Source organism: Xiphophorus couchianus, chromosome 22 (assembly GCF_001444195.1).
Source record: "Xiphophorus couchianus chromosome 22, X_couchianus-1.0, whole genome shotgun sequence".
NCBI lineage: Eukaryota > Metazoa > Chordata > Actinopteri > Cyprinodontiformes > Poeciliidae > Xiphophorus > Xiphophorus couchianus.
The window spans coordinates 21610100-21630181 of record NC_040249.1 but is presented as its reverse complement, the minus strand read 5'-3'; the positions used below and the strand labels follow the sequence as shown (position 1 = coordinate 21630181).

Sequence of the window (20082 nt, the reverse complement as noted above, 5' to 3'; positions counted from 1 at the left end):
AAATGTCAAATTTTATAAGTTTATTGCTTTTTTCACAAGTGGTTACTATGTTAAGTTTTCATGGTGTTGTTGAAGTGTGCTGTACAGATAAATTTGACTTAAAGTTTATGACTGTGACATTATAATGACCAAATTCTTTGGATAAATATGAAAAAGCAAAGTTGGTTGCAATTTTTAAAATCAAAAGTCAGTTGCTCACTTTAGCAATCAGGTGTTTAGCAGAAGTTGACATGAGGATCCGGTCACACCAGGCGGGGCATCTGGTGGTGTTATACTGCTTGGCGTGATGGACGTCCTCACTGTACGGATAACTGCAGAGAAACACAAACACAACAATCAGAGCAACAAATGAAAAGGAAAAGCGATTCACTCCTGGTAATGATTTCCTTAGAAGACGCCATTAGACACAACGTGTATTAATCAGAGTTGGAAAAGAGAAATAAATATCATCTGTCATCTCAGAGATAAAGATCACAAGAAAACAGGAGGTCCATTAATATGACCAATCATCTGAGTAATCACTTGAATCAACACACGAGGATGGCTCTATCAAAGCAATCTTTCTCTGCCAAATGTACAGGTTGCATGTGTGTGTGTGTGTGTGTCGGCGGCTGAAGTAAAACAGAATGAGTGTGATTTGTGCAGAGCGGGCCAGAGGGAGATTCAGTTGCCCATATGTACAACGACACCCCAGCACGGTCATCAAAAACAGATTAGGCGCCGCAGCAAATGGCCATGAGCGATTGTGCCTTGGAAACGGCGGGGGAAGAATCGCGTGATTTAAGTGGCGGAGTCGGGCGAGAAGCCATCGAGCTGATGCAGATTTACATTGTTGAGAATTCAATTTGCCCCTCCGGCTCATCAAACTGCTTCGGATTTACACGCCACCAATCCAATTTGTTTGTCTGCGCTCATCAGGATGTAACAGCAGGCTTACATACTGTAATACCAATCCAATTTGCTCCCTCAGTGCCACGCGCGCTAACTGTAGCATAACACCGAGCCACTCTCCTCCGAGGACAATGATACCCTAATGGTAAAATAAACATTATTTTACCCTAATGGTAAAATAAACCCATAAACAATGGGTTTTATTTATCACATTTGCCAGGCTTTGATAGATTAATTGGACATTGTAGTGGAGGATATCATATCTTTCAGTGGGGTTCTTTTTAGTTCTTTCACCACAACAAGAGCTGGGATGCAAACTGATACCAGAATAATCATCTCTGTGGCCATTAGAACTTTCTCTATAACACTCCTCAGTTCTGGAGGATACACTTTACACTGGGCTGTAAAGATCAGCACAATGATAGAAACTACTATGTAAGAAATGAGAAAATATATCTTACCATAAGTTATATATAGTATTTGTCCCTGTATTGAACAGATATGTTTTTATTTGACCACAGTATGTTTTCTGGCCTATTTAATCTAAAATTAAGCTTTGTTTAAATATATAATACTGCAAAAACATAAACCTTACCAAGTATTTTTGGTTTAGTTTGGAAGACATTTTAAATATCCAAAATAAAACACAATAAAAAACAATAAATAAAAAGGAAATAAAACCCACAAACAACTGAAACCATAAATAGAATGGATTATGAAGCCTGTAAAATAAAATTGCCCTTCAAAAATGTCAATAATAAGAATGGAAATGATTGAACTCATTTTAATTTACCATGCAAATAATTGATAAATTGATTAATTGCTTATTGTGACAGACTTAGAATCAAATACTCGTCATATATACTTGTCATCTGTGTGCAATAAATGTTTACAATACATACTTTTCAATTCTACTCATGCACCTGCACCTTAAACCAGAAGATGTCTCTGGCTCATACACACACACACACACACACGCATCCCACCAGGTGTACAAACAGACCTGCTGACTTCTTAAAGGAGTTCCCCGCCTCCAATTAGCATTAATAACATTCAAACCCAGGGGGAAGCAAGGGGCTGTGGGAGGCATGGAGGTTTTGACATGCAAATCAAAGGTCTGAAGGAGTGATCCTGGGATAAAAAGAGAGCATGAAGAATAGGATGAGTGAAACAGATAGAGAGCGGGAGGAGAGGGGATAAAGATGGATCAGACAGAAGTGAGGGTGGAAAAGAGCAAAGGCTTCAAAGAGCTTTGAGAGCCGCTCCACTTCAGGGTGGCCTGAACGCTGCCGCTTTCTGAGGTGGCGGCCTGAGAACAACCCACCACTCAGGGTTGGTCTCGGAGCTTTATTGACTAACAAGACTGGGGTCATTTTGGTGTTAAACAAATAGAGAGAAAATCAAGTTTCCCTCTTCACCTACTTCAAACAATGAACTCCCGCTGGATAACTTCCACCAAACAAAACAGGTTGGTCACTTCTGATGACGGCGAGTTGTAAAGAAAATGACTAAAAACACTCAGCTGTAACCATTAAACTCCCATTCTCTACATTTGCAGGTGTATACTTCCTTTTTCTGCTACCGCACCCTCCATTGAGTCCAACATGAATGCAACAGCAAACAAAGTGATTGATGCGTCCGATAAGGAAACTCACAAACTTATCTTGGAGGGTAAACTGTCGGGTGTGTGGGTTACAGCAAGGCTAATTATTCTAATTAATGAGCTACAGCTGATAACTTCTAGCAGTGTGTGGCTGGGAAGAGACAGCATAGCTAAAACCTCTCAGACACAAATCAAACATGGAAAACTGACTCCAACACCCACGATTATGAATGAAATATTCCCCAGAGTTGTGCATGTAACGCCAGTCACATCAGGTTTAACAATAAGCATATGTTCAAGTGGAGATTGAAAAAGGTCTTTTGATGGATGCCTGTTGTTGAGACTGTACAGTTAATCCATTCTTTTGTGCAGCCGGCCACTCTGCAGATGATACATGTGTGTACGGTCTCCTATCAGGACCCCGCTAGCAGCCATGGAGAGCTCATTCATTCATGCTTGGTTTAGGGTTTAATGTTTGACTTGGCTGCTGGCACATTACTCACATGTGTTGCTGCTGGTGTCAGCTTGTTTGTCTTGCAACAGTAGAAAAAAAAAACCTGGCAAGGTGAGGACAGCCCCGACCTACGGGGTGAAACCTGGCCTCACCCAGCAACCTGGGAGGCAATATTTATATACAGTGCAAAAGCATTTATACTGCCTGAACTTTTTCACGTTTTGTCCAGATTACAGCCACAAACTTTGTTGTTTTTCAGTTTATCTTTTTAGATCTTCTTGCCCCAGATGCTGACATTTTGCCCATTCTTTCATGTCTAATTGGACAAAGAGCATCTGGTGAATATTGGATTTCAAATCTGATTATTTTTGCCCATATCTAATTTTTTCACGGCAGTCTGAACGGCTTAATTCTGATCTTTTCACCCCCAAAACCTCCCATATGTGGTACTAAATCAAATTGGTATCCGATAGTTTTGAAAATGTTTGCGGTATGGTTGCCTTTTATTTTTAAAGGGACAGTATCATGTAAAATCAACTTTTTGAAGCTTTACATAATGTTGTAATGCTATTCCCTCACCACTGGAGTATTGCCTTGATTCCTTTAATCTCCCGTGGCAACCATTAGATGTGCAAAATGCCTGGGTGAACTTAGTCCTGCCTTCCAGATGCAGCTTCTCCTCAGAGTCGCAGTTTCCAAGCAACAAAGTTTCTACCTCACTAACTCCTTTAGACTAGCCAACAGCAATTAGCAAACACCTGCTGAAACTGCGCACAACAACCTCTGAGTGCAATACTGGTAAAATCATTGTAAAAGGGTTAATAGAGGAGCGATGTTGTGATGACTTCCTGAAGGTGGAGTTTCAGACAGAGCAGGAATTTCTTAAAAGGGACAGAAGCATAATTTCAGGGCGTTAAATTACAAAGTAAAATGTCTTTTGAGCCATATTTGAAACATATAGCCATCTTTTATGACAGTAGGCTGCTAAGTATATGAACAGGGTAGGTAAGTATAAGCTTTGGCTTCAGCCTATTCCTTTTTGATAAATTCTGGGTTTGTTAATTAGTATTAGTTTTATTTTCTGTGTTTAATGTTGATAATTTACCAAAATAAAGTGAACTGAACTTAAATATCTAATTTTTTTAACAACTGAAGTTAATATAATTACTTGATTGTGATATAAAATAGCCCTATGTGCCTGGAAAACACATAATACTGTACTTTGAAGCGCTTTATTAATGAATAAATAAATGAATGAATTGTATCCCTTCATAGGTTATTGTTTTAAAACCTAGTGTTAAAATAATCAGAAAAAATAAACAGCTCACTTTCTTGTCACATAAAATCCCAATAAAGTATTTAATTGGAATAAAATGTGTACATAAAAGTTTGTGCTTGCAATGAAACAAAATATGCAAAAGTTAGACAGGCCCTGAGTATACATTGCTCTATTATATCTAACGTAGCTACACCCAGTGCATTTTTATGAAGCTGTCTTTTCTTCTTTTCTTGATTTTAAAGTCCATTTAGTGAAGAGCAGACACTCTTATCTCCAAAGCAAAAGCCTTATATGGTGAAAAAGTGACAGGCCAAACAGTGGACTATTCACTTACTGAGTATTTAATGAGTGCAATATAAACTTGAGGATATAGGTAGGGCAGGAAGCCAAAGATAAGAGTTTTTATATGCGAGACATGATGTCATGGGCGCTAGCATTGATGGGATTGGCTGGAAGTAGGAATCCGTTGCTTTCAAATGACTCGTAGCCTCTCCACATCTATGTTTGCTTGCGGTTGTCAGGGGAAGCTTGGTAAAACACAACACACACAAAGCTTCAAGAAGATCAGCCAAATGCTATCAATAACTCTGAATGTGTTGTGCTGGGAGGCTCACAGGCACAACGTTGTCACAGAAGAGCGCAAACAGAGTGCCACGCCATTGGTTGCCTTGCAGATTTTCTGGGATTCAGCAATGACAACGTCTGCCTTTAGCTGATCTAAATGAAGACAGGAAGGGACAGATGGCGTCCATTTAAGCCTCTCTGAGCAAGATCGCTTTAAACAAAGCTTTCGTCTCAGGCAAGAGGCGACGATATATGACAGCAGCGAATCTTCCGCTGTAATCGCCACAGTCGCCCCTCATCATCTCCACTGGCTCTCCAGTAGTTAGAATGATGGATGCGCTGCTGCTTGTAAAACAATGTTCCTGTTCAGTAGATCAGGCCGTAACGCCGGGAGCAGCCAACACAAACCACACACACACACACACGCACAGCGGAGCACTTTTTAACACAATGTTGTGGCTCCACTGTATCGGTGGCGCTCCTTAAACGGAGTCACGTGCCGCTGCTACGGAGCAGCACGGCTGTCAGAGACCAGAAAACAGGCAGCTTCCGTCATATGTGGGGCAAACAGAAGGGCTGTTCAACTAATGTCTTCACAATCAAATGCTCATACAGAGAGGGTGAGATCATTTCTACAGGCCTTCAGAGGGTTAGGGGCGCAAGGAAGAGGCCTGTTCATAGATAAGGTATAGAAAACAGCCAGAAACTAGCAGGTATAGCTTCATGTTTCTCTTGACATTAAGCTTCATCACAGCAGTGGAACATTTAGCCTCACACTCTCACTTCCTGAATCTTTGAAAACATGAGAAGCTTTCTATGCATTGAGGACACAAGCGTTTATCAGTTTCACCTCCCGACCTTTAGGTCAGGTTGGGCTCCTCTGCTGCGTCCCATGTCTAGACTTGACAAACAATGAAGCAGCAATAGAGACACCCTGGTCCCACTAAGACCTGTCAACCAGTCTTACTACAGAAGCCTACAGAGATGTTCGGGTTAGGAAAGGAGAATTATTGCAAAATTTTGGAATTACTCCCTGCTTTACTTATACTTTAGGTCAATGTTGCAAATGTCGGCTTGGAACAGATTTTGGTATTTTTCATTTATTTTTCATCTGTTGAAATGAAGCAGCTTTCTTACCGAATTCAAAATAAAAACTGTTGTAAAATTAAGAAGTTAATACTATCAAAATTAACACAATATGAAAAACTAAAACATTACAGTAGCAATACATAATTCAACCCATAACTTACAAGTAATTTTCTCCAACCTACAAATTTTTTTCCAAGAACTTCCGGGTTACTTTCTGTAACTTATCATTTCTTTCCAAAAAACGCCCAGGTTACTATTTTGCAACTTACAAGTTATTTTCCAAGAATAATAAACAAACCAGCATATTGGTAGTTTCATTTCTATTATTTTCACTTTTCCCAAAATATTTAAACTTAACAGCCCTTTCAGTACACTTGTGCGATACAGAATATTTTGGTATTGATCCGATAAAGTAAATACCAAACCAGTATCGCTGATACCAATACCAATACCAATACCAATATCAATGCTTATACTTATACTTATTTAAGTTTAATATATCATCAAACTTTTGAGCTTTAGGTGCTTTTGTAGTTTTTCTTTTATTATTATTTCGTTAAAAATTAGGAGAGAATTTAGATAAGGTAAATAAGGTCTTTACAAAATATTTTAACAACATATTAACATGATAAACAATAGAAAAACAAGTGCGTGCACTGTTTTTCAAAGCAAAGTGTAAAAAATATAATTTGAGAGCAAATAATTTTTTGGTTAGAGTTGATAAAACTACAACACACAAATTAAATACAATTTCAAGAGGGAATCTGAAACTAAAGTATTGATCTTACAAGCATAGAATCGATCCAATACCAATATCAAGTTGGCATTGATATTATTGATATTTTGGATTGATAATATCCAAAATATTATTGATCAGCCCTTGGTGTTTGTTACCTCACAGAGGAGAACAAGCTTGGGAACTGTTGGTTTATTTAATCTTAGTTTGGATTTTCTGAATTCCAAAGCTTAATTTTCAAATAAAACAAATCAGAGAAGGAAAAAATTAAAGCAGTTGCAATAAATTAGCTACCAAATAATTTGGAGTAATGGATTATGATTAATTCAGGCAGTAAACAACAAATACTAGCAGGTAAACTCAATCAGCTTAAGTTTACTATAATTCAGAGGTTACATTTTTTATTCACGAAGAAAGCTGAATATAAGAAATCCTGAGGTTAAACATGGATTCAAACTCAGAGTATGACTACATGTACCTTTGGGCATCAATACTAGCATTCAGTAAATTATTAATATTCTGGTTTAATGTGCTTTAGGTACCTCCAATTTTGATTTCATACTTAAAATGATTAAAAATCCAACAGAAATCCCTCAGAAATCTATCTGACTTCTTTCTCAGTGTCCCCCCTCTTCCATATTGTCTTCCAGCTCTGAAATCACTCATGATATGGCCACTGATGGAGTTGTGCTGCTGGTCTGATGTCACTCAAAATCTCCCTCAAAGCCCACTCCAGTAACCACGTTACGACTCGAATACATTCTCCCTCCACCCGCTCATCAGCCTCTGCATTTATTTTACTTTTTCTTTCTTTTTTTTCAGAAGCTTGGAACCAATTCAATTTTTGCATCGATCTTGTGCAAAAAAAAACAGAAGAGAAATCAGATCAGAGGAGTACTAAAAGCTTTCCCTTAAATCAATCAAAATACATGAATATGTTACTGGTACTTTTGTATGTTTTTAGGGGGATATTACCTATGTTATGCCATTAAAATATGAAATAAAAGGTACCATGATCTGCGGTAAAACTTACCATTACTTTTAATAATGGCTGTGCAGCAGTCCATGGCCTCATGGTTGGTTGGCAGTTTCATGTATTACAACTGATAGAGAAACCGTTTCTAAATAAACGATAAGCGTAATAGTTTCATCTTTCCCCTCGAGTGGACATGCGATCCTGTCTGTGTCGCCCTGACGGTGTTGAGGCGCTTCGTCGGCCCGTCGGAACGCCAGCCGACTGGCTCCAGGTCCAACTGTCACAAGGCCCGGTCAAATTCCTCACTCCAGTGCCCAAGTACTCAGATGTGTCACTGCCGACTTTGACAGATGTCTTCTTGAAAGTGGAGGAATATATATTTCGAAATTTAAGGCCTCTGCAAAGATGCAGAGAGAAGGAATTTCCGGCTTTAAAAAAATTGGAAAAATGCATCACCTTTTTGTCATGTTTTCACAACTCAAGGTTTGAGTCAAACAGGTACATCTCAATAAGTCAGAGGACTATCTTAATATTAAAAAATGATTAAACACCAATAAGTATTATAGTATAAGTCAGAGGTGTCCAAACGTTTGGTCACATTGGCCAAAATGTGACTTGCGGGCCCAAAAAATTGAATAACAAAAAGAAGGAAAAACAAAACATCATTTTGTTTTACGTACTGAACAATAAACCAAGCTGCAACACTTTAATTACTGTGTTCTTGTTACGAACTGTTTTAACCGTATTGTGTCAACTCTTGTAAATATTTTCTCTCAAGGAGTTTTTTTCTGGTTAAATAAAGATTGAGGATTTTTATGTTGGGAAGGGATACGCAAATTTTTGTAAATCCAAAATGTAAAACGAGTCTTGCAAATTTGCCTCATTAAAAGACAAAGATTCACTTAGAACATTTTTAAAGGTCTTGGCGGAAAATAACAAATTTTTTCTGTCAACCTGAGCAATAAATACAACATTTATTGACAATATTTTGGTCAATTTCTATAAAAATACAGCCAAGTCTAGTAAATTCATTAAAAGCTATCTGGGTCAATCAAAGCCTGTTGACATAAGAGAATACTAAAAAGCCTGGATATTGAATACTTCGTGCTATAGCAAAGATTTTCTATTGTGAAATTTTAATTTGTTTGAAATAATTTTACCCAGAGTAAAAACAAATAGTGTCAGTCTGCATCACCCACCTGAGGAAGCAGGAGCAAATTTCCATTATTCTTAATTTGCAGCCTGGGCCGCATAAAATCAGTTCAGGTGCTGCAAATGGCCCTCAGGCCACACTTTGGACACCCCTGGTATATGTAATAGGTATACTAGAATTGTGCTGGTTGAGCACAAAGTTGGGCCGTTCAGACTGCCATGAAAAAGTTGGACATGACAAAAAAATAGAAAAGAATTGGATTTAGTTGTAATTTGTTGGCTAATTTTTCCTCTTCCTTTTAAACTGTTGTTATGATGCCTGGTATTGTTTTTACAATTAGTAGCAGCTGATTAGCATATCAAAAGCTCAAATAATACCTGAACTCTGACCCCAAATCTCAGAGCAGTTTAAAGCAGGCTTCATGGATCCAGAGCAGAGAGAGAAGGAGGAAGTTCAACCTCTTCCATCGAACGTGTTGGGTGGGGATCGTATCCCCTACATCTTTCTTCCCAGTTTTCTAATCATACGGCCAGAGAAAAAGGAGCGGCAAAAGCAAATGGGATGGATTAACTGTGCTTGCAACAGATGTTGCAGGACATGCTACTGAGAAATATTAAGCTGCTAGCATGTTATACAGCAGCAGCCTTCAGTCAGAGGCCTCATCAGATTTGTTGCAAGACTGACTGCTACCATAGATTCTTCCTGCCCAAAATATATGACAATATTTAATTTAACTCAGGGAAACATAAATAATAATGTTTTAATTTAATTGAAGAGAGTATTTTGGGCACAGAAATGCTAACATCTGGGTTAGTCAGCTACAGACTTTAAAAGCTGGTTTCCTGACCTGAAATAATGCAATAATTCACACAAGAACGCCCTTACAAAATTATTAAAAATATAAAAAATATAAATAAGATATATAATAAATAAGAAACAGACTTTTGAGTGCCCATTAGCTGTAAGCCATAATAAAAAAAACTTGAAATACATCTGTGTCTGTTGGAAATGTATCTATATCATTTACAAGTTTCACCATTTTTACCACTTTTCTGTCAGATCCTCAGTTGATTTGTGCAAGGCTATCTCACTGTGATATCCAATCCACAGAGAGAATTACTTTAAAGATTAAATGTTTGTGACTATTATTGATTTATAGATTGGGAGCAAAGTGAGTCGTGTGTGTGCATGCCTGTGTGCAGCGGTGAGGATCCGCTCTGATGGCCGGCATTAAAGAAAAAAGCGTAATAACCTCACAGATGGCGAGGGGATGGTCCTGAGCAGAGCATGTGATGGTGAGCAATCGGTGAGGCTTGACAGGGGGAAGGGTACCAGAGAGGCAGAAGCGGGTTGTTTAAGTTTAACTAGGCCACCGCTGCCCATTACAAGCCTGACAATGATGTGTTTTGTCGCAGACTAAGAGTTGATCAAATCGGATTTCATACGCCGCTCCCGCTTTTCATCTGTTTGATTCATCATGGCCTCAAGTGTGAGGAAATCATTTGTATTCTTTTGCTGCAGCACGTTCATGCCTCCCTGTGGGGAGATGATTCAGTGTTATATGGAAAGATGCAAGAGTTGGACGGTGTAAAAGGACAATAAATCCACCTGTCACTTATGCAAAGTGATGTAAATGGGGTCCCTGATTAAGACACAGAGTCATTTAAAAAACAGGGACTCGCAGCGCCGCGACTGAGCTGCGCACAAGCAATCTTTAATCGATTCACACACACACGCATTTGGAACGTCCTATGTTTCTAAAGTCCTTCCTCACACACACACACACACGCACACAGACAAGTTAAAATCCCCCGCCGCCCCGTGCCTGCCACCAGAGCAGTTTATCAAGTAATTATTGTTTGATTACAGCGTTTCATTATCTGCACTGATTGAGTCACAACCGACGGCAAAGGTCAAGCGCCATTAACGCGACGCTCCCCGAAACATATTTCCGCGCCAGCCGCGTGTTTGCCCTCCCTCTCCTCTGAAAGGGCTAATTGCAAATGCATTTGTTTGAGGAGGAGAAGGACCACCGGTTCCCGTCTCCACCACGTCCCGCTGAGACGGCATTATCAATGCGGCCCGTGGCACGCACGCCCGAATCCACGCGGGAGCCATTTGGGAACATGTGCAATCATACTGATCCCTATAAACCAAGAAATCAAGAGCTTTTATTGTACCGCCTGGTGAAAAAGTGACAGAGTCTGCTTCTGGCTTTAGAGTGTTCAGAGCATGTAAAGCCTGCTCACTACAACAAAATACTGCTTTAGGTTTGATTTTTAAGCATTTTGTGCATGTCCAGAATATTAATAAGCTGCTCTGATTTTAAATGAGGAATAGTTCAGTTAAACTGAAAGTATCCCTACATGATGTGTTTTAAACCATAAAAATGACATTGCAGCGACAGCATTTATTTTCATACTTGGTAAAATAAATTAATCTTTTTGTTTTGCAGTAAAATCATTTCAAGTTGAAAATATTTACTCGGAAGGAAAGGAAAATCTTTGGATTTTTTTTGCTGTTTTTACAAAAATCCACTAATATTCACACAAAATGAAAGTAACAGAAACATTTTTCTGTAATTTACACTTTGCATTAAGATGATCAGAGTGTCTAGGACTGTATAATTATTAATGCATAACTGCCTGTAATAAATGTGACATTTTAACTACTCTTCAAAATGAGAAAGACAAGAAAACATGCTATTTTAAATAGGACAGATGTGGTCACGTGTGGAAAAAGATAAAATAAGTGGAGAGTTTTGTTGCAGTTTACAGCATAAAATCCTTCAGTCTTCTGGTTGTTCTGGTTTTAATGGTGATGTAAAAAACTGGTTTCAGGCAAACAGTGTATTTAACAATTAACTACTAAGAAAACAGCTAATGTTTTGTGTTTGTTTTAGTAAATCATTATTTAGGAATGGCCTAAACTACTTCCTGATGATTTGATGTAAAGTGTGGTAAAGTAATATGGTTTCCTGTATAGTTTCCTCTTAAATTAGGGTGTTAAAATATTAAACCTTTGAAGGTCAGTTTTTATGGAATTATTTTTAAAAAGTACCACAGGCTAAAACACTTTCAAATGTCCAGTAGTATAAAATGTGCAACAAAACATAAACATATTAACATAGAAAGGATGTTAAAGCTGCTGTGTTTGCTTTGAGATGGTAAACATGTTATTAAATAAAACAAAGAGGATTACAGATGTTTCTATACCAACATGTTTGCGATGTAAAGGCGCTAAAAAGTGCCGTGGTTCTTACGTGGGTGGGAAAGTGATCTCCATCTCATCCAGCCGATCCTTGAACACCAACAGCTCTTTGTCAAACTGTAAAAGCTGGGGAGAAAAAAATCAGAAATAAAGAGAGAAACATGAATAAGCAGGTAATGAATGATAACTAATTAAGTTCATTTGTGATCACTAATTGAGTTTATATAAAGCAGGGTCAGATGTTTTTTCTGGCTCACAGTCAGAAACTCCAATTTCCACCCAAATACAAAATTTCACTCTGATTAAAAGACAGATATTCACTTTCGATACGTAACCTGAAAGGAAACTCAAGGACAGAGTTCAGGACCACTGAGTATGCAAGAAATCTTTGTCATTTTGAACTCAGACATGGATTTTCAAAACCGCATAAATATAATAATGAAATCATTTTAGTATTATAAAAAACACTTCCACAATAAACATTTTCCAGGAAAATGAATCACATGACACCAGTTCTGAAATCAGTGAGTCCTTGTTTGACACAGAAGAGATTATAAATACTGCTGTTTGTTAATAAATTACTGATTGGTCAAGTATGAACAAGAGACCTGCTAACTCAGAACTCCAAGTACAAAACTAAACAACGGGAGGCAGAATTTCATTTCTGCTCCTTAGCTCGGAAACAAACTGTCTGAAAACCTGAACTGTGCAGAAACTTTTGGTTCTTGAAAACATTGTTGTTTAGTGGAGGTTTCGGTCAAAGAACCCGACTAATTCCACCGTTTTATCAGAAAAAAATTATAGATTTTTTTTTTTTTGTTGCTATTTTAGGGTGCATTTACACCCTAAAATTAAACTGTTTAGTCCACTTTAATTGAACTCTAGTTTGTTTGTTGAGAAAATTTGGTTAGTTTGAGGAGGTGAGACTGTGTAACCAAACTCTGATGTGAGTGAAGCAAACTCTGGTCTACCTACAAACCCAGGCTCCAGTTCTGGTGTGGTTGGAATATGTCAACGCCGAGTGGCCTGTAAACCACTCCAAAAGCAGGAAGCGGACTATGGTGGACTACGTAAACAAACACAAGAGGCTAGCACCAACAGGTGAAATGGTTCATCACCTTTTATCAAAGACAAAAGAGAAATCCTATGACCACAAAACTGGTGCAGCTCCATTTATTTCATAAAAAAGAAAGTCAATGGCTTCTTCAGAGGGTTTTGTATGGTTTCCATCAGTAGTTCTAGGTGCAGCGCCACCACAGGCAAGGAGGGGAACAGGTTTTTTCAAAGGATTTTGTTTGACACAGTCAGTGTGAAATCAAAAATGTAACAAATGCTGCAATTTTGGTCCCCAACCTAGCCAAGTCTATTAGACTATCAGGTGTGGAAAAAAACCTTAATGTCTTTACTCTGTTTCTGTGAAGTACTTTGGATTGCTGAGTTAATAAATGGTATTATAGTAATAAATTAGAATTTTCTCTAAAAACCATAGGAAGACAAATGGTTAAATGAAAAGATGGATGGTTGGATCCTGAGTTGATTTGGATGGATGGACAGGGAATAAAGTTGGGAATCAGTTATTTTTCCAATCTCTATCTAAATTCCTAGCAAGAAAATCAGAACCAACTTCCTTCAGAAACAGTGTCAGACTTTATCAAACTCATGGACAGTCGAGTTTATTTGAATTCACACAGCATTATCCGATTCAGCTAAGAAGTCAATATCCATTCATCACCCGGCCTTATAGTCTCAGGAAGGCGAGGATGAGAAAGAGTCAAACTGGATCGTCTCATCTTTGTGCCCATTCAGTTACTCCTACATACCTGAAAGAGGTGCAGGGTATTGATGCCAGTTGAACAACTGTGTGTGTGTGTGTCACCAGTTCTCTCCAACTGGGGTGTGTCTCTCTATAACAACACAGCATCCACTCACTCTTCATCAATCATGTCTCCTCACCCAGCTGTACTCACTCACTAGAGTGTACACACACACTTCCCCCAGTTTCCCACCTTTCACAAAACCCATAAATCATTAGTGAAAAGTGCAATTAGCAGCTCCTTGTACACATTAATTATCTGGGAGATGAACAGGTAGTCAGGGCACCTGCATGACTGCCTCCCTGTGAGACTGACAGCCGCGTTTCCCAGCAACCCCTTGCGGACCTCGTTCCAGCCCCGCCCCCTTTCCTGTTCGGACAGAAAGACATGCAGATGAAGGGCAGCCATGTTGGTATGCTGGTAATTTACGCTACCGAAAATGATTCCGACATCGGGAAACAATTATGGCTTGACGAGGACATCCTCCGCCGTGAGTCTGACAGCGGTTGTATAGCTGGCCTGACGTTAATGACATCATGTTGCTGCATTAAACCTGACAATATGTTGATGGGTACATAATGAAACATCAACAGAGACGACGCGGTGCACATGGCCGATATTTGGAAGGACGTCCGGGAATTATTACACCGGCGGAAGGTATGGGGTGTCTCCAATCTGCAGTGACATATTCATGTCTTTGCATTGTTTGCACACGCTCATAAACGACTCCTGTGCAAGCCTTCGCCCATGCTCGTGGGTGTGATTACATGGCAGTGGTGTAGAACAGCAGCCATTACTTGCAGCCGCGGCGGCCTCCCAGACAGAGTCTCAGCGGTTCGGGAGGGCAGATGTGCCGCATTCATCAAACTCACACCGCCGTGGGGGGGAGGGTGGTCGGGGGTCACGGGAGAGACTCACACACTGTGGATGAGGGATGGCAGAGCAGAGGATGCAACCCCACGCTCTGCTGTACTCCCTAAATCACCATGTTGGAGGCTGTGTTTGAAAAGCTTAACCAGTATTTTTTGTTTTGCTATATTGGAATTTCAGCCAATCTAATACAACAATGCTGAGTTGCAAATGTTGGTTCACAATCTCACAAAAATAATTTAAAACCTTCAAGGTGAGTGAAAATAACCCTAGAATATCTGTTAGTGACACGTTGAAGTGAACATCTTTACACAAGTTGGGTAAATTAATCTCGTCATGGTCTGAGATGTTACTTTTATATGGGGGATTATATAAAATCACCTTTTTTGAGCTTTATGTCATGTTATAGTTATTCCCTCATCAAAAGCATATCTGGAGTGATACTTGGATTCTTTAAAGCAGTGGTTCCCAAAGTGTGTGGCGTGCCCCCTAGGGGGGGTGCAGTGTCATTGCAGGTGTGTGTGTGTGGGGTGAGGGGGGGGGGCAGGAAGCAGTATGGATGAATGAAAAGAAAAAAAAAACAGTTACACAGAAGTGTTTCACAGTAAAGATGGTTTGTAGTGTGTTTTGTTGCAACATGAAGTGTGAAATAAACTTCAGTGGAGTTTGAAAACAAAATATGTGTATAGGTTAATGTCTGGTTGAACAGTGTGTGTGCACAGTTGATTTATTTTGTCTTTTTTGGGGGGGATTTTATTGTAATCCATAGGGGAGCCCCAGAAAATCTTTGGAAACCACTGCTTTAATGCATGTTTGACGAATCTTTGAATCTCCCATATCAGCCATTCAGGTTTGTAAAACCCAACAAAGCTCTACCTATTTCCACAAATTTATTTTAAGTTATTATTATAACATCTGAAGGTAACAGATGTTATAATAATACATAATAATACAGTCAAGTAACTTATAGCACAACTTATAGCACAGTTACTTGACTGTGCTATAAATGGCACTCTGGCTGGAAAATACATACTACTGTCTTCTTAAGGCCAAATCATAATCTAGACACTGCTGGATTAACAGTGTCATCGCCCACAGTGAAGCCACTTTCATGTAGGCCTGGACTGAGAGGGAGCAGAGCAAGAAAGAAGTTGATGCTGCAAATTGGGCGCCTTTGAACATGACTGAAAGTTACTGTTTACATGGATGCAATATCTGGAGAAAGGTTTTAGTGGTGGCAGTAACACGTTGTAGGGTTGTTTCATTAGCGGCAGTAGAGGAAAATAACCCAAACTGGGCAAAGAGACCCAACTGGATGTTTCAACAGCTAAAATGATGCCAAACAAGAGTTAAAAATTTTTTTTGGGATGAATGAGGCAGGATAAACTAGTCATCTAGAATAGGTTTCCAAAGCCTCTGTCATGTCTTTGTCAAACTGTGGGACCTGAAAGCAGGCTGAATGTGAACAGAATCATAATAAACTGGATTTTAATAAATAAACCGACAAAAAAAGGATTTACAACATCTAAAGAAATGACAGATATGAGGATCTGACAATGACTGAAAAACTGGGGGATTCTCTAAACATGGTGATTACTAGTACAAGGAACAGGTGTGAGTAGTTTACTGAATGTGGATGTGTGTGAAGAAGAATGATTCAATAATACTTAGAGAAAAAACACAGACGGAAATGACAGATCAAAGCCGATCTTTTCTTCCCTCTACCAGGTTTCCAAACTGCTAGAATTTATTTTGGTATTTATTTAAAGTTCCATTAATGAGATGGATCCAAACAGCCAGAATAGAATAACTCAACACCTTCCCCCTCACCAGCATATTGCTACACTTTGCCAGTAAGCTGGCTGAAAGACAGCTACTTTAATTTAGCTACTTTTGGGAAAAAACAAACCTTAACAATTTGTAACTGAATGGCAACAATGTACCGAATTCAGCTTCAACAAGTTAAGGTAAAAACTACATCTACATTTTTTTTTTACCAATTCTTATTTTTGATCTATAGACAAATACATTTCCAGATGTCCATTTCAATTGAGCAGAAATAAAAAAATAATTGTTGCTTTTTTGCTTTAAATAAAAGTGATTCAATCAATTTCTTTACTTTGGCTTCAATTTTTTTTAAAACATTATGAAAACTTGGTATTTTTATTCAAGGTCATCACATCCTGGCCTGGAACTAGTTTATATATGTGTTTACTGCTGACTATGTTTTTATAGGACACACCAGCTCATGCTGTAATGTATGGTGGAGTCAAAATGACACAGGATGAGCAACATATGGCTGTGTGTACGCACATCATGAGCATGCTCCTTAAGTGAATCTTGAGTTATTCATGCAGATGAACGGAAAACCCTGCGGCCGGAAATTTCACACTACATTTCATCCCAGGTCGATTAGGCATTATGCGCCGCTGCTCTACTGGGTCGGCAGCTTAAAATAAAAAAAAAAAAAAAAATAAAAAACACAGCTTATACAGGTTCAAGGCTTGTGACATTATAAAGCCGGCTGTAGTTTGTCAACCAGAAATGACCTTGGGAGTTGTGGAGAAGAGTCAGTGCGAGATAATGTCGCTCCGGCAATAACGCGAGGGGAGAAAAAGATGAGCAAGTGTCAGGGCAAAAACTACCTTGTCATGGGCTCAAATTTCTGACTGCACTCGGATGATCCTCTCCCTCCTAAATCAGATCAATTCCAATAGTTAAGGAGACGAGCAAAAAAATAAAAATAAAAAATGGGGCAATGCAGTGTCTCTGAGCATGTCCACCACCTGTAATTGTGCTTTGATTTACGCATTGTTAAATATTCCCTGCGACAACACCTGCTGCCACTGAAGACCATCAATAACTGCTGGGGTGAAAGGTCATTTAATTTGATTTTTACCCATCTCTCTTGGCTTTCATTGAGGTGGCCATATTTTTCCCACTTCTTTTTATAGTATCTTCATTATTTTGTGTGGAAAAGCGATAAAAAAGTGTCACTGGCGTGGGCGCGAGGTGGGAGAGTGCAGTGAGAATAGAAGGAGCCACTCCCAGAAAAACTGCAGCAGGAATCATTTCATCAGGACGAAAATGTCATTTAGATTTAGTCAAACTTTAATCTTCTTTAATCTCAGTTTTAGTTAATTAAATTTGCAATATTTATATGTACTGTAGTCGTCTAAGATATATGGAGAAATACCTTTTAAGGGGCTATTTTGCAATGCACAGAAACACAATAACATTTATAACTTTATCTAGATTTTCTATTCTGAAAAAGATTTTAAAACACATATAGTACAGTATATTTATTTGTAAGCAAATATAAATATTGTACTGAGAGCTGGATAAACTTGACATAATGCTATAGAAATACATTTTTTGTGCAGTTAATATGCTGTTCATTATTTTTGATGAAATGTTTAAGCCAGTTGGACAAAAACAACACTCAATATGTCCAGGGATTTAAACTCAACAAATTGGTAATTCATTCTCTAAATTAGAATTCCTCAAGAAAAATAAACTTTAGAAAAATTGGTTAAAAATTAGGCTGTCTATCACGATACAGGTTGTATCCTGGATAGCGTCTCTTTTTGAATATTTCGACTTCAAGTTTATAATATTTGTCAGTCAGTTTGTTTTCATTTGTTACATATTCTATTTAAATGTCCATTGATACTTTGTAGATGTGTTTTTATTGTTTCTTTATGATTGTATTTGATCAACTGAAAGGATTGCATGCTCTAGTTTTTCAACTTATTCCAAAACAAAAAGCAGAACGAACTGAACTGATATTGGTCATCTCGCCCCTTCATCCGTTACTAACTTTTTAGTTTTAATCAATTGCACCTGAATTATGCTGCTTGATGTTTTATTCCAACTGAATGTCAATTTGTACCACAAATGAATGTTTGTTTTACCTCAAAAACCAATGATTTGAAGTCATTTTCTAAGTTCTATGAAAAACTGAAACTGTCAAGTTTTATTTGCTTCATTGAAAGCTTTCAGTTCTATTTTTAAAAACCTTCTGTTTTAAATCTTAAATTGTCACTGCAATAATAACCCCTGCTCTTTATTTGTAAGATTCTTTGCACTTCATATTTTTTTATTGTCTGTTTTGTTATTGCAGTTAATTTATGTTGTGCCATTTATGGCACAACATACTCAGCGAGTTAGAACTGAAAATGTTTATGACAATATATTTTCATAATTCATAGAAAAATCATCAACTACAATAAAAAATAAGTTTAAGTAAATAGTTTTGTTTACAGATACAAATTAGAAGGAAAAATGACCAAATAAAGTAAAATGTAGGTAGAAACTGGAGGCATGAAGTGACAAACTGACCCAGAACCAATACTAATATGTTCATCTCACTTTTTATTCACTGAAATCACAGGCATCATTAATATGAATGAGTCTTTATTTAGTTTTTGCCTGGAAATAAGCTAATTGATGAAACCTCTGGTGAAAATTTTACTGCTGGTAAAATAAATCTGCAAACTATTTAACTTCTTTTGGTGATTTAGTGAAGCGATTCCTGATACAATGGACTGAAAATATAAAATGACATATTCCAAATGTAATTTCTGCCAGGAGATTTACGTAAAGCTAAAGAGCCATCTATTTTGATAAAGTGACACAGACATTTTCCAGCCAAACTAAATGACAGAACTACTGCAGGATCACTTTAAATCCCTTAATGTTGGATTTTATTTAGCATCGATTCTGAAGTGCCACTTAGAGCAGCGACGGGCGAACTCTGGGCAGGAGGAGCGTTTCCTCCTCTTGTTTAAAACATCTCCTGGTTTGTGAGTAATGCTGAGGGCCGACGCCAACAGCATGACGAGCAGAGGCACGCCGGACAGGAAGGTTCATCACAACACAAACACATCCTGGTCCCCCATCTGCCAACACCACACTGATAAAGTTACAATAAAGAGATAGTGAAACAAAATCAATGCGGATGGGGGAGAGAGACTGAGCCGCGGGTGTGTGCTGCAGGGAGGAAACTGATTTGCAGGAGTGCAGATGTGTGCGCGGACACACACAAGCGCACAAGCTAACGCTGCGCTCCTCCCATCCCTCCGCCGGAGCAAGGCCCCATGGTGCCCCTTGACGCTGCGAGCGCCTGGAAAATTTAATCTTCCCAAATACTCATCAGGGCTCTCCATCGTCCTGCCGTGACAGCGCCGGGGATAATTAATTATACAATTTCGATGGGAATATCGACTAAACAAACCTATTAATCATAGCAAAAGTCAATAGGCATGGACACATTCAATCATGTCCCGGCCAATGATTACTCCTCTCAAAATACAATAATTATTTTCAAGAGCTGCCTCGAATTAAATTTCTGTCAAGCTGGTACAAGTCTTGCAGTTGATGAAGGATGCAATGGATTTTTGTCCTCTACCCCACCCCGGTGGAGGAGCGGGAGGCGGGACAT

General features: G+C 38.6%; 1 protein-coding gene across 2 annotated transcripts in view; it reads right to left on the bottom strand.

Moving 5' to 3' along the window:
• Window positions 1–20082, bottom strand: part of inpp5a (inositol polyphosphate-5-phosphatase A) — a 168441-nt gene that overhangs the window by 15364 nt on the left and 132995 nt on the right. For both annotated transcript variants that reach the window (XM_028006649.1, XM_028006650.1), the window contains exons 12-13: window positions 12008–12081; window positions 200–311 (exon numbers count right to left, since the gene is read on the bottom strand). In XM_028006649.1, the coding sequence (XP_027862450.1) occupies window positions 200–311; window positions 12008–12081 (186 nt within the window). The remainder of the gene's footprint in view (window positions 1–199; window positions 312–12007; window positions 12082–20082) is intronic.